The sequence below is a fragment of the Palaemon carinicauda genome, chromosome 9 (genome assembly GCF_036898095.1).
Source record: "Palaemon carinicauda isolate YSFRI2023 chromosome 9, ASM3689809v2, whole genome shotgun sequence".
Taxonomy (NCBI): Eukaryota; Metazoa; Arthropoda; class Malacostraca; order Decapoda; family Palaemonidae; genus Palaemon; species Palaemon carinicauda.
The window spans coordinates 159,188,271-159,203,270 of NC_090733.1; the positions used below are offsets into that span (position 1 = coordinate 159,188,271).

A 15,000-nucleotide genomic window follows, 5' to 3' on the forward strand; every position below is an offset into this window, starting at 1 on the left:
TCCCATCTATGTAGAATTCGTACAATTTGAGTGTTCAGATACCACATTCAGATGTTTTATGAAATTGTTTTTGAAATGTTAAGTGTAAATATTCACTAGTATGATTTATAATTTTCATATTTTTTTCCACTTATGTAGAATTCGTACAATTTGAGAATCCTCCGATATCACTTTCAGATCTTTTATATTTCTTATTGTTAAACCGAGATGTTCTCCAGTCTTCCAAATATTCTAGTACGAATTCGTATTTCAATAAAAAATATCAATGAAACCATAAGGGTTCCTTTTCTGCTTTTTTAAAGTTAGCCCTTTTATTTTATCCATTTTGGGTTACTGATCTGGTTATTGTACAGATTAATTTTTAATGCATTTCCCTCACGTTTTGAATTTCGATGTAGCTCCTGTGTCCTTGGTAGGCAAGCAAATTGATAAATAATTTGAAATGCAGTTTACTTTTTATTGTGATTTGCGTTTTAAATTTATATGCTCTTCCAGGCAAGTGAAGGATTGCATCCAAGACAAAGCCTTAAGAGGTGGAAAATGCCGCTGGGATATTGCTTATCTGAAGAGGAGCAAATGTTGCCCAAGATTCATTTTAAGGTTAGTATTTTGATGTTGACAGTTTAAGTATGCTTAATGATATCAGGGATATGAAAGCTCTCCTTAGGTCTAGATCATGTTTTTAATTTTCACAGCTTTAATTTCAAGCATTTTGATGATTCCAAATGGAATGGTAATGGTTTAATAGGCCATGGATATTTCAAACTTCTGTTTTTCGAATATCTCTTTTGAAGGTAGATATCAGGCTATACTAGTCTTGGAATATCTTTTAGGCTTCTTTCCATATTTTGAATATACTTTAAAATCGGATGGCTCCTGATTTGCACTTGTATTTGAGGCACAGTCTTAGATGTTAAGATAATGCAAAGACAATATGAAGAGTTACTTTTACTAAAGGCACAAGATCAGGATAACTTTATTTTTTTTTCCATATGATAGGAAAGTCTGTAGCTATTGAAATACGCTTTGACATTAAGCAATCAATGTGTTTTCATTTTTTTTTTGTGAAGATTTGCTTATTTTAAAATTTCTAGATATTGTGTTATTTTCATAATTATAGATTGTGCAAGTAGTCATGAGTTTGTGTGTTTTTGGATAGCCTCGTTTTTTATACCTAAAACAAATCAATTTTAATGAATGGTTTATCTTAAATGTAATTATCTTTTTCAGGTAAGTGCATGGCTTGAAACTCCAATTACAGTGTGATTTCACAGGTGGGTGGTAAATTTTGACTACTTAATATGAAAATGGAACAGCTGTTTGTTTTTAAGTGGATATAATGTAAGTTCTGCATATCTGTTTAATTGAGTAGAGTTATTAGGTTATCCATGATAATTATTTTTTTTTCTATTAACATATGATAATTTAATTTCTAGCGAAACTGGAATTCCATATAAGAAATGGGCGAGTGCCTATTTCGATATTTTTCTCTGTATGACTAATAGGGGCTGGGGCATTATTACCTATGTATCGATCGACTAGAAATTAAGTTATCCATGGTAATTGGTTTTTTCTATTAACATATGATAATTTGATTTCTAGCAAAGCTGGAATTCGCTATAAGAAATGGACGAGTTGCTATTATGGCTTTATTTCTCTATATAACTAATAGGGGCTGGGCATCATAATTTATGTATCGATCGACTAAATGTTAACACCATTTCATTGTCCAAGTCCATTGTTTACTTTTTGAAGACTGATGCTGGGTTACTACTAACATTAACGCACAGCGTTCAGCTCAATGTTGACCTCGCATTCCTCATAATTGAAACTCAACAATGTAGGTTTTTTTTTTTTTTTTTTAATAATACCGAGCTCTGTATATTATATTATTTTGATTAACATCATCATCATCATCATCATCATCTCCCCCTACGCCTATATAATTTTCATAAGAGTCATTTGTGGACCGAACTCCAAATCTAAAAACATTTGGATTAAATATGTGTATGCATGCATGCACGAACTATTATTCAAATATTCACACAATTCACTTAAGGAATTCCTCTCCTATGCTTTGTTATCGTTACGATAATTGGATGTATATTCTCGGTTTCATAAAATTTGAATGCTTGAAAGAAAACCCGTCTGGCCGTGAGACGAAAGCTCAGGTAGGACATAACATTGTTGGAGTTTGTTACCCGAACTTAAACAAGGAGTGAATTCCTTATTATTCTTAAACTTTTTTATTTTGAATAATACGAAAAGTGCATGATTTGCCCATTGACCATTTTTTTAGATAGTTATATTATAATTTTCTAAAGACTATATGAAGATGTCAATTACCACATTAATAGTGCATCATTTTTAAAGCTATTGAAAGAAGTAACATTTGTCTTTGATTACAATATGTTTGAGACCCGTCTTGCGTGAGCATTAACGAGTACGTCAGTTTTACTTCATGGTATCGGAAGATGATTAATCTCTAAAAGTTTTCTATTATTCTGTTGAAAAGACAACACGCCCTGTCCGTTAAAGCTAAGTTTGGAAGTATCGCCTAAAGTTCCTTTTTATGTCTAGCAGAGAAAATGGGAAATGACTAAGACAGGGAGAAAACAATTTACGTAAATATTTGCAACAAAAGTCTTGCTTCATTGACTCCCGGCGTATTTTGATAACTTATATCTATAAAATTTAGGCCATAAAATCCGGCATTCGGGTTGAGTAAGCCATTCAACGCTCGTAGATGTTACAGAGGAATGGGGTAAACATGGAACTGAAGATATCTGGTATCTAGAAAGGCAATGGAACAGACGAAAGTACTTTATAATATAATGAATTAATCTAGCGTATAGTTTTTTTTATTTCGACAAATAAAACTTAATTCTTCGTAAAGGTTTAAAGCATTAGTATATTTATTTATATGCAGTTCTTTACAGGCTATACAGTCATTGTCTATATTTTTGCATTTATGATTGTCAACTTCTATGTAAAATCACTGTATATATAAAAATATACATACATAATCATCATTATAATCAGTCGTAACTAGTCCACTGCAGGACAAAGGCCTCAGACGTAACCTTCCACTCGCATCTGTTTATGGCCTTCTTTATTCTAAGCCATTCTATACGCGCAAATTTTCTTAGCTCGTCAATCCATAATCTTCTCTTGCTTTCCCTGCTTCTATTGCAATCTCTAGCCTAGAGACCCATTCTGTTATTTTTAATGTCCATCTATTATCCGTCATTCTCATGTGTCCTGCGGCGCTAGGACAGTTGCCACTGGGAACATTGCCTATGTAGGAACATTTCCCATGTGGGAACATTCCTCATGTGGGAACATTTCCCACGTGAGAACATTGCCACTGGGAACATTGCCTATGTAGGAACATTTCCCATGTGGGAACATTCCTCATGTGGGAACATTTCCCATGTGGGAACATTCCTCATGTGGGAACATTTCCCACGTGAGAACATTGCCACTGGGAACATTGCCTATGTAGGAACATTTCCCATGTGGGAACATTCCTCATGTGGGAACATTTCCCACGTGAGAACATTGCCACTGGGAACATTGCCTATGTAGGAACATTTCCCATGTGGGAACATTCCTCATGTGGGAACATTTCCCACGTGAGAACATTGCCACTGGGAACATTGCCCATGTAGGAACATTTCCCATGTGGGAACATTCCTCATGTGGGAACATTTCCCACGTGAGAACATTGCCACTGGGAACATTGCCCATGTAGGAACATTCCCCATGTAGGAACATTCCCCATGTGGGAACATTCCTCATGTGGGAATATTTCCCACGTGAGAGCATTTTCCATGTGGGAACATTGCCACTGGGAAAATTCCCCATGTGGGAACATTTCCCACGTGAGAACATTTCCCATGTGGGAACATTGCCATTTTTTAAGGTAATTATTAAAAATAAAAAGAAATTAGAATCCATTTTTTGGAAGAATCACACACTTATTTAAAAAGCGACCTTGCATCTAATTAAAATATGTGCATGTTATATGCAATAGACTTCATATATACTAATTGATCATGGTCGTTTCTATAATCATCAATTATTCTTTATGCATGCATTAATGTCAGCATATTTCTTATTTTTCGGAAAAGGGACACCATGTTCAAACTGAACACGCTTTTATAAAGGCTAAGCTTTCCTCCTATTTCAAAGCAAAGATTACTTTTTAAAGATTTGAAATGCCCCAATGCTTTTATTAGTTCTACGTAAAGCTTGTTCAGTTCGAGTGTAGACATTCCAGTAAGTCATTGGGTACATAGGTGGATCTCTGTATCGGTTGTTTCGTCTTCCTCTTAATATCTTTGTAAGAAGTTTCGAAGTAGGAGATAAATTCCGATGGTATACGCTCATCTTCAGATAACTCTTCAAAAACTTCAATAACTTCATCGGATGGTACGAATGCAAATGCAGAAAAATGCTTCATCAAAAGAGAATGCATTATAGTTGTGATATTGTTGTTTAGATAAAAGTTCTACAACCTTACAGTATAATGACTTTAGAAAAGTGAAAGAAACATGCATTTAAAGTTGCATTAGGGTTAACGTATTTAAGTGCATTAATCGAAGCTCTCTCAAAGTGAACAGTAATATTTTAAGGCTATTTGTTATCCAGTAACTCTATGTTGAGTCGGTTTTGTTTGGCAAGAGAACAAATGTTCGAGGAATGCTAAAATTATCCTTTTGAACATGATTAGTTAGAAGCTGGTAATATATTGCTGGCACCACTTTAAATGTTCCATCAAAAGGCATCAATAGCTCAGTTTAGGAATAATTTTAGATCATTCATACCCATTGGTGTTATAGATATAAACATCCGATTTTTATTATTCAAACCCTCATCGTATTGCAGAAATCTCTCTCCAGAGTCGAGAACAGTAAATTCTTCTGGTATCTCGTATTTTGTACGTGATATTGGAACAGCTTGGAACTTTGCATCTTTTTGCCTCCATGTTCGAATATTTCTACTGATCGTACTCTCAGAAGGCAGCTGCAAGAGTGTAGCTTCATCTCTAATCACAGAAGCCAGCTGCAAAAGTGTAGCTTCATCTGTACTCGCAAAAGGCAGCTGCAAAAATGTAGCTTCATCTGTACTCACAAAAGGCACCTGCAAGAGTGTAGCTTCATCTGTACTCACAGAAGGCAGCTGGAAAAGTGTAGCTTCATCTGTACTCACAGAAGGCAGCTGCAAAAGTGTAGCTTCATCTGTGCTCACAGAAGGCAGCTGCAAAAGTGTAGCTTCATCTGTACTCACAGAAGACAGCTGCAAGAGTGTAGCTTCATCTGTAATCACAGAAAGCAGCTGCAAGAGTGTAGCTTCATCTGTACTCACAAAAGGCAGCTGCAACACAAAAGGCAGCTGCAAGAGTGTAGCTTCATCTGTACTGACAGAAGGCAGCTGCAAGAGTGTAGCTGTATCTGTACTGACAGAAGGCAGCTGTAAAAGTGTAGCTTCATCTGTACTCACAGAAGGGAGCTGCAAGAGTGTAGCTTCATCTGTAATCACAGAAGGCAGCTGCAAGAGTGTAGCTTCATCTGTACTCACAGAAGCCAGCTGCAAAAATGTAGCTTCATCTGTACTCACAGAAGGCAGCTGCAAAAGTGTAGCTTCATCTGTACTCACAGAAGGCAGCTGCAAAAGTAGCTTCATCTGTACTCACAGAAGGAAGCTGCAAAAGTGTAGCTTCATCTGTACTCACAGAAGGCAGCTGCAAAAGTGTAGCTTCATCTGTACTGACAGAAGGCACCTGCAAGAGTGTAGCTTCATATGTATTCACAGAAGCAGCTGCAAGAGTGTAGCTTCAACTGTACTCACAGAAGGCAGCTGCAAAAGTGTAGCTTCATCTGTACTCACAGAAGGCAGCTGCAAGAGTGTAGCTTCATCTGTACTTACAGAAGGCAGCTGCAAGAGTGTAGCTTCATATGTACTCACAGAAGGCAGCTGAAAAGTGTAGCTTCATCTGTACTCACAGAAGGCAGCTGCAAGAGTGTAGCTTCATCTGTACTTACAGAAGGGAGCTGCAAAAGTGTAGCTTCATCTGTACTCACAGAAGGCAGCTGCAAGAGTGTAGCTTCATCTGTACCCACAGAAGGCTGCTGCAAGAGTGTAGCTTCATCTGTACTTACAGAAGGCAGCTGCAAGAGTGTAGCTTCATCTGTACTCACAGAAGGCTGCTGCAAAAGTGTAGCTTCATCTGTACTTACAGAAGGCAGCTGCAAGAGTGTAGCTTCATCTGTACTTACAGAAGGCAGCTGCAAGAGTGTAGCTTCATCTGTACTTACAGAAGGCAGCTGCAAGAGTGTAGCTTCTTCTGTACTTACAGAAGGCAGCTGCAAGAGTGTAGCTTCATCTGTACTCACAGAAGGCAGCTGCAAGAGTGTAGCTTCATCTGTACTCACAGAAGGCTGCTGCAAAAGTGTAGCTTCATCTGTACTTACAGAAGGCAGCTGCAAGAGTGTAGCTTCATCTCTACTCACAGAAGGCAGCTGCAAAAGTGTAGCTTCATCTGTACTCACAGAAGGCAGCTGCAAGAGTGTAGCTTCATCTGTACTCACAAAAGGCAGCTGCAAGAGTGTAGCTTAGTCTGTACTTACAGAAGGCAGCTGCAAGAGTGTAGCTTCATCTGTACTCACAGAAGGCAGCTGCAAAAGTGTAGCTTCATCTGTACTCACAGAAGGCAGCTGCAAGAGTGTAGCTTCATCTGTACTCACAGAAGGCTGCTGCAAAAGTGTAGCTTCATCTGTACTTACAGAAGGCAGCTGCAAGAGTGTAGCTTCATCTGTACTCACAGAAGGCAGCTGCAAAAGTGTAGCTTCATCTGTACTCACAGAAGGCAGCTGCAAGAGTGTAGCTTCATCTGTACTCACAGAAGGCTGCTGCAAAAGTGTAGCTTCATCTGTACTTACAGAAGGCAGCTGCAAGAGTGTAGCTTCATCTGTACTCACAGAAGGCTGCTGCAAAAGTGTAGCTTCATCTGTACTCACAGAAGGCAGCTGCAAGAGTGTAGCTTCATCTGTACTTACAGAAGGCAGCTGCAAGAGTGTAGCTTCATCTGTACTCACAGAAGGCAGCTGCAAAAGTGTAGCTTCATCTGTACTCACAGAAGGCAGCTGCAAGAGTGTAGCTTCATCTGTACTCACAGAAGGCAGCTGCAAAAGTGTAGCTTCATCTGTACTCACAGAAGGCAGCTGCGAAAGTGCAGCTTCATCTAAAGTCGTGGCCGCCTGTGATACCAATACGCGACTTGATTGATGAGATGTTGTAGAATTAGTTTTTAAAAGTAGTTTGAGCAATTTTACCCTCGACGACATCCTTAGTTGCAGAGTGGCTGTGCTCACCAACATACTTTATAATCCCACCATTTTTCGTGTGCAATCTTGCTTTGCAGTTAAATTTTCTTTCTTTCTTCGCATACATTCTCAATAAGTAAATTATCCCGGTCTTATTTGCGCTATGCTTGTGATACATGTATTGGAGCTCATCTACGAGCATACCACTTCCACGTTCACTATGTATCATACGTGCCATTATGGGTCTTAGGAAGAACTAATTTCTGTTAAACCTGTAAGTAATGCTAAGACCAATAGAAACATCAACGAAAGACATAAAAAAGGTTAAATAGATGTTTAGCTTACATTCTATAACCATCTAATGGCAGTTTTAAAAAATCACTCTTTAATGATGGAAACATCAAAATAGGCTGTAAATAATAGTTAACGAGTAAACTACTTATCTATCTTTAAAATAAATAGCAATGTTCCCACAAGGGCAATGTTCCCAGTGACAATTCTCCCAGTGGCAATGTCCCCAGTGACAATGTTCCCAGTGGCAATTTTCCCGATGGCAATGTCCCCAGTGACAATGTCCCAAGTAACAATGTCCCCAGTGACAATGTCCCCAGTGACAATGTCCCCAGTGACAATGTTCTCAGTGGCAATTTTCCCAATGGCAATGTTCCCAGTGGCAATATACACCCAGCAACAAAACCGGTGTCGTCTGGCCAGAGCTGACTTGGAGGGATCATGCCCCTCTTGCCCTGAAAGGTGGCCGACGTTAAACAACCTAGACATTGTTAGGATGGTTTGAATGTGAGGAAGGAAATTACCGATATCACTCAATGGAATGCGATGGAGAGAGAGAGAGAACTTTTTCTTTATTCTTTTAAGAAATGTATTCTAATATTATTTCGAAACTAATTCATCAAAAGATTTTATCATAACTTTTTAATCAAATTTTGCTATCCTATTTCTATACAAAATTTTCTTGAATAATATTGGAACTGACTATTCTTAATATTCATTACATGGAAATATCCCTCGTTTGTATTTTCTTAAGCAATCCCCCCCCCCTCTCTCTCTCTCTCTCTCTCTCTCTCTCTCTCTCTCTCTCTCTCTCTCACATAATTACACACTGGGGCCTACGTATTATATATAGGGGCTAATAATGTATCGTTTCAAATAGCACCTATTGGGTCACCAATCATTAATAAGTGGCCTTTGTTCAAAATTTCGGAGATATTGAGGTTTAAAGGTTTAGCAGTTGATTTCAGTGTTTTCCTTTGATTTCGGTCATGAGCCACGTAGCTCGGTGTGGTTGGGGTCAGCTTTTGTCACAGGCTACTTGGCTCCGGCCCTCTTAGAGAAAATAGTATTATTTGCTGTATCAATTATATTAGTTTAAGGTTGGAGATTTAAAATGCATCATTAGTTAACATAATCTATATTGTTTCAGAAGTGATTGGTGACAATGAAATGTGTGAAATGACATGCAATGAAAGTTCATTGGTGCATTATTATAGTGATGATGTGGTATATAGGATGTAGGGTATAAAATATTAAACTATCAACACATTATTTACTCAAATTATCTGGTTTGGCGTCAATAACCTTAGATGTCAGGATGATAAAAAATCCTAATCAATCAATCAATCAAATTATCTGGGCAAGTCGCTTACTTCCAAGCGAACCCCCTTCCCTGGTGACGATTTCTCAATGCTCAAAGGTCCAAGTCTAGCTGGCTTCACCCTTCCCAAGGCAAAAGGAAATATTTCCTCAGCATTGAGTATTCGTATTATTACGATTTTATTTGTCGTTTCATGTCCTGATGTCCAACACCTTAAAAGTGTTCCCCCGGTAAGCTCTTCAAGAAATCCATTACTCTCGATATTTGTTCAATTAGTCTTTCGCATATTTACTTCGTTATCTATAGTTTTGATATAATTTTAAACACCTGGAAAGCAAACTGTATGAAATATTGTCATCTTAGTATTTTGTTTTTCATTTACTGAAAAACTTCCACCAGAAGGATCTTATCATAACTGTGAGACTTTTAAACCTCAATCATTGGGGAGGGGTGTAGAAGGATATAACCAGATGGGGGTTAAAGATGATGGTGGAGAGGTGGTAATTGGGTGATCTTAATGTATGGCTTGACAAGATTTGCTTATTAACATTTATGAAGTGATGATGATGATGGTGATACCCCTATTGATAACATTTAATATCAATGATTCCGACTCGCAATGAAAACGGGCATATATCGTTCTAACATTGTTATTAGGTGGTCATTGAACATCTTTGGAACATAGGATCTTCACCCGAAAGAGATATAATTCCAACACCAACTTGCAAAGTAGTTAGCGGTCTTGTGTGATCCTTGGGAACATCCAAATAATATAAGATATTGGATACAGGTAATATATATATATATATATATATATATATATTATATATATATATATATATATATATATATATATATATATACAGAGAGAGAGAGAGAGAGAGAGAGAGAGAGAGAGGTACAAGGATTTTGGATGTCTCAAAGACTTTTTAGTCCATTCGCAGATTCTCCATTTGCTCTTTGGTAGAGCGATTTAGTTTAAGCATTGGAAGAGCTCTTATGATCTTATCTAACTTATTCTAGAGAGAGAGAGAGAGAGAGAGAGAGAGAGAGAGAGAGAGAGAGAGAGAGAGAGAGAGAGAGCAGCTGCTAGAATAATACAAACAAGAGATATATCATTACCACGTATATTAATTGGAATAGTCAGTTTCCACAGTATTTAAGGATGTTCCATATAGAAATGTAATAAGGAATTTAAATATATCGGTAACTATTCTCGAAAATGATCGAATTTTATTAAAAGAATAAGAGATAAGACCTCTCTATTTCTTTCATATAGATATATATATACACATAAATATATATATTCATATATATACATATATATGTATGAATATGTACATATGTTTATATACATATATATGCGTACAGTATATATAAATATATATTTATATTCATATACATATATATATGTATATATATTATATATGTTTATATATATATATATAAATATTATATATTTATATTCATACACATATATATTTATGTGTATATATATGAATATATATATATATATATATATATAGATATATTTATATATATATATATATATATATATATATATGCGTAAAAATCACAGGAAAACGTGATGCTCATATGCAGAAGAACCAAAGGGGGAGATGAAAATACGAAATATACGATTAAGTCCTGACTAGTTTCGTGATACTTCTTCAGAGGACTCTGAAGAAGTATTACGAAACTAGTCAGGACTAATCGTATATTTCGTATTTTCATTTTCCCTGTAGGTTTTCTGCATATATATATATATATATATATATATATATATGTATGTATGTATGTATGTATGTATGTATATATATAAAAAATTTTATTACAAGTCTACCGTACATATTCCTGTCGAATTCAGGAATCTGTTCTTAGACTTGAAAGCAACCCTTCTCCACTATGACAGATTATAAGTGAGTTTGCAACACGTGGTTATTTGTCCTGAATCTATATCAATAACAACGTGTTGCAAACACTAATCAGCTATCATAGTGGAGATGAGTTTATTTCAAATCTAAGAACAGATTCCTGAATTCGACAGGAATATGTACGGTAGACTTGTAATAAACTTGTATTTGTCTTGATGGCATGGTTGGTTACAGTCTCTGCAAGCATGGTTTCGGCTAAGAGGCATAGGTTCGAATTTCTGCCCAGCCAGAAGCTGTTATCATAAATGAATTTCTAGTGGATATTCTCTCCCAAATATAGAATTCGATATTAAATGCCATTGTGCTTGATATTTAGTCATATATATATATATATATATATATATATATATATATATATATATATATATATATATATATATATATATATATATATATATATATATATATATATATATATATCTATATATAAATTTATATACATACACACACACACACACATATATATATATATATATATATACGTATATATGTATGTATGTATATATATATATATATATATATATTATACTTGCCAGGTTATAACACTATTTGTGTCCGATCTATCAGAGTCCAGACATGGATGGCTATATGTGAAAGGTCTGGGACTCACTGACGGGTGTTAAGTAGCAGGAGCCTGCATGGTGAGGAGGAGGTATGTTGGCTGTTTAGTTCACCACTCACCTGAGTGAAGCGGGGTCATTTCATTCATAAAAAATACCTAAAGTATATTCTGTATTTAATTTTAGCACCTCTTTGGCCCACATTTTGAGGTTTCTTACCTGTAGCATCAGGGTTTTTTTACCTCTTATTTTGAGGTCCCGTACTCATAGCATTTGAGGTTCTTTGACCTCTATTTTGAGGTGCATTATGTCTAGCATTAGGGGCTTTTTTACCTCTATTTTAGGTGCTTTAACTTTAGCTTTATGATCTCTATATTTTTAGGTGCCTTATCTCCAGCATTAGGGGTTATTTTACTTCTATTTTGAGGGGCCTTATCTCTAGCATTAGGGGCCTTTGACCTCTATTTATAGGTGCCTTATCTCTAGCACTAGGGGCTTTTTTACCTCTATTTTGAGGTGTCTTATCTCTAGCATTAGGGGCCTTTTTACATCTATTTTTAGGTGCCTTAACTTAAGCTTTACGGGCTTTATGACCTCTATTTCGAGGTGCCTTATCTCTAGCATTAGGGGCTTTTTGATCTAATATTCTGAAGTGCCTTATCTCTAGCTTTAGGGTTTTTTTTTACCTCTTATTTTGAGGGGCCTTATCTCTAGCATTAGGGCCTTTTTGACCTCTTATTTTGAGGTGCCTTATCTCTAGCATTAGAAGCTTTTTACCTTTTATTTTTAGGAGCCTAATCTATAGCATTAGGGGCTTTTTAACCTCTAATTTTGAGGTGCCTTATCTCTAGCATTAGGGGCTTTTTACCTCTATGTTGAGGTGCCTTATCTCTAGCATTATGAGCTTTTCTATCTCTATTTTTAGGTGCCTTAACTTTAGATTCAGGGGCTTTATGACTTCTGTTTTAGGTGCCTTACCTCTAGCATAGAGTGGCTTTTTGACCTCTGAATTTGAGGTGCCTTATCTCTAGCATTAGAAGCTTTTTACCTCTTATTTTTAGGAGCCTAATCTCTAGCATACAGGGGCTTTTTAACCTCTGATTTTGAGATGCCGTATCTTTAGCATTAGGGGATTTTTACCTCTATGTTGAGGTGCCTTATCTCTAGCATTAGGAGCTTTTCTACCTCTATTTTTAGGTGCCTTAACTTTAGATTCAGGGGATTTATGACCTCTATTTTTAGGTGCCTTTCCTCTAGGATAGAGGGCCTTATTGACCTCTGATTTTGAGGTGCCTTATCCCTAGCATTAGGGGATTTTTTACCTCTAGGTTGAGGTGTCTTATCTCTAGCATTAGGAGCGTTTTGACTTCTATTTTAGGTGCCTTAACTTTAGATTTAGGGGCTTTATGACCTCTATTTTCAAGTACCTTACCTCTAGCATAGAGGGGCTTTTTAACCTCTGATTTTGAGGTGCCTTATCTCTAGCATTAGGAACTTTATGACTTCTATTTTTAGGGGCCTTAACTTTAGATTTAGGGGCTTTATGACCTCTATTTTTAGGTGCCTTACCTCTAGCATACATGGGCTTTTTAACCTCTGATTTTGAGGTGCCAGATGCGATATCTCTAGCATTAGGGGATTTTTTACCTCTATTTTTAGGTGCCCTAAATTTAGCTTGAGGGGCTTTATGCCATTTATTATGAGTGACTTCTCTCTAGCATTAGTGGCTTTTTAACCTCTGATTCTGAGGTGCCAGGTGCCTTATCTCTAGCAATAGGGGATTTTTTTACCTATATTTTGAGGGGCCTAATCTCTATTCTTAGAATATTTTTACCTCGGTTTTTAGGTGCCTTAAATTTAGCTTTAGGGGTTTTTTTACCTCTATTTTTAGGAGCTTTATATATAGCATTTGGGGCTTATTGACCTTTATTTTTAGGTGCATTACTTCTAGCATTAGAGGCTCTTTTACCTCTATTCTTAGGTGCCTTATATATAGCGTTGGGGGCTTTGTTACCTTGACTTTGAGGGGTATTACTTGTAGCATTAGAGGCTTTTTGACCTCCCTTTTTAGGTGTCTTATTTATAGCATTAATGGCTTTTTGACGTCGATTGTGGAGTTCATTACTTCTAGCATTAGTAGCTCTGACCCCTCTTTTTAGGTGCCTTATTTATAGCATTAGTGGCTTTTTGACCTCGATTTTTAGGAGCCTTATATATAGCATTATGGGCCATTTGACCTCGATTTTGAGGTGCATTACTTCTAGGATTAGAGGCTCTTTGACCTCTATTTTTAGGTGCATTATTTATAGCATTATGAGCTTTTTTACCTTTATTTTTAGGTGCCTTATATGTAGCGTTAGGGGACATTTTACCTTGATTTTGAGGTGCATTACTTGTAACATTACAGGCTCTTTGACCTCTCTTTTTAGGTGCCTTATTTATGGCATTAGGGGCTTTTTACCTCTATTTTTAGGAGCCTTATTTATAGCATTAGGGTCTTTTTGACCTCTCTTTTTATGTGCCTTATTTATAGCATTAGGGTTTTTTTGACCTCTCTTTTTAGGTGCCTTATTTATAGTATTAGGGTCTTTTTTTCCTCTCTTTTAGGTGCCTTATTTATGGCATTAGGGACTTTTTGACCTCTATTTTTAGGAGCCTTATTTAGAGCATTAGGGTCTTTTTGACCTCTCTTTTTAGGTGCCTTATTTATAGCATTAGGGTTTTTTTTTACCTCTCTTTTTAGGTGCCTTATTTATGGCATTAGGGGCTTTTTGGCCTCTATTTTTAGGAGCCTTATTTATAGCATTAGGGTCTTTTTTATCTTTATTTTTAAGTGCCTTATTTATAGCATTAGGGTCTTTTTTACCTTGATTTTGAATTGCATTACTTCTAGCATTAAAGGCTCTTTGACCTCTATTTTTAGGTGCCTTATTTATAGCCTTATAGGCTTCTTGACCTCGATTTTGAGTTACATTACTTCTAGTATTAGGAGCTCTTTGAACTTTTTTTTTAGGTGCCTTATTTATAGCATTAGGGGCTTTTTACCTCGATTTTGAGGTGCATTTCTTTTAGCATTAGTGGCTCTTTGACCTCTCTTTTTAGGTGCCTTATTTATGGCATTAGGGGCTTATTGACCTCGATTATGAGGGGCATTACTTCTAACATTAGAGGATCCTTGACCTCTATTTTTAGGAGCCTTATTTATAACATTAGGGACTTTTTGACCTCTCTTTTTAGGTACCTTATTTATAGCATTAGGGACTTTTTTACCTTGATATTGAATTGCATTACTTCTAGCATTAGAGGCTCTTTGACCTCTATTTTTAGGTGCCTTATATATAGCATTATAGGCTTCTTGACCTCGATTTTGAGTTACATTACTTCTAGTATTAGGAGCTTTTCAATCTTTTTTAGGTAGATTATTTATAGCATTAGGGTCTTTTTTACTTCGATTTTGAGGTTCATTTCTATTAGCATTAGTGGCTCTTTGACCTCTCTTTTTAGGTGCCTTAATTATAGCATTAGGGGATTTTGGACCATAATTTTGAGGTTCAATACTTGTAGCA

General features: G+C 36.3%; 1 protein-coding gene and 1 long non-coding RNA gene across 2 annotated transcripts in view; one reads left to right on the forward strand and one right to left on the reverse strand.

Moving 5' to 3' along the window:
- The window catches only part of LOC137647312 (uncharacterized), a 137,191-nt gene extending 135,828 nt beyond the window's left edge, over window positions 1–1,363 (forward strand). Inside the window, exons 2-3 of the long non-coding RNA XR_011045578.1 lie at window positions 496–600; window positions 1,231–1,363. This is a non-coding gene — a long non-coding RNA (uncharacterized lncRNA). The remainder of the gene's footprint in view (window positions 1–495; window positions 601–1,230) is intronic.
- A 4,603-nt stretch (window positions 1,364–5,966) lies between these two features.
- On the reverse strand, window positions 5,967–8,108 carry LOC137646726 (protein IWS1 homolog). The gene is made up of 3 exons (XM_068379832.1): window positions 7,803–8,108; window positions 6,633–7,262; window positions 5,967–6,524 (listed from the first exon to the last, which is right to left on the reverse strand). Exons 1-3 carry the CDS (start codon window positions 8,106–8,108, stop codon window positions 5,967–5,969), a joined length of 1,494 nt encoding a protein of 497 aa, XP_068235933.1.
- Window positions 8,109–15,000: the final 6,892 nt, after the last annotated feature.

What these genes read in the sequence shown, in the direction of transcription:
- LOC137646726 (XM_068379832.1), bottom strand. Translation starts at nt 8,108, where the DNA reads ATGTCTAGGTTGTTTAACGTCGGCCACCTTTCAGGGCAAGAGGGGCAT. An exon ending in TCACTGGGAACATTGCCCTT is followed by an intron (nt 7,263 to 7,802) that starts GTGGGAACATTG and finishes TTGGTATCACAG; the next exon opens with GCGGCCACGACTTTAGATGA. An exon ending in CACTCTTGCAGCTGCCTTCT is followed by an intron (nt 6,525 to 6,632) that starts GTAAGTACAGAC and finishes ACACTTTTGCAG; the next exon opens with CTGCCTTCTGTGAGTAGAGA.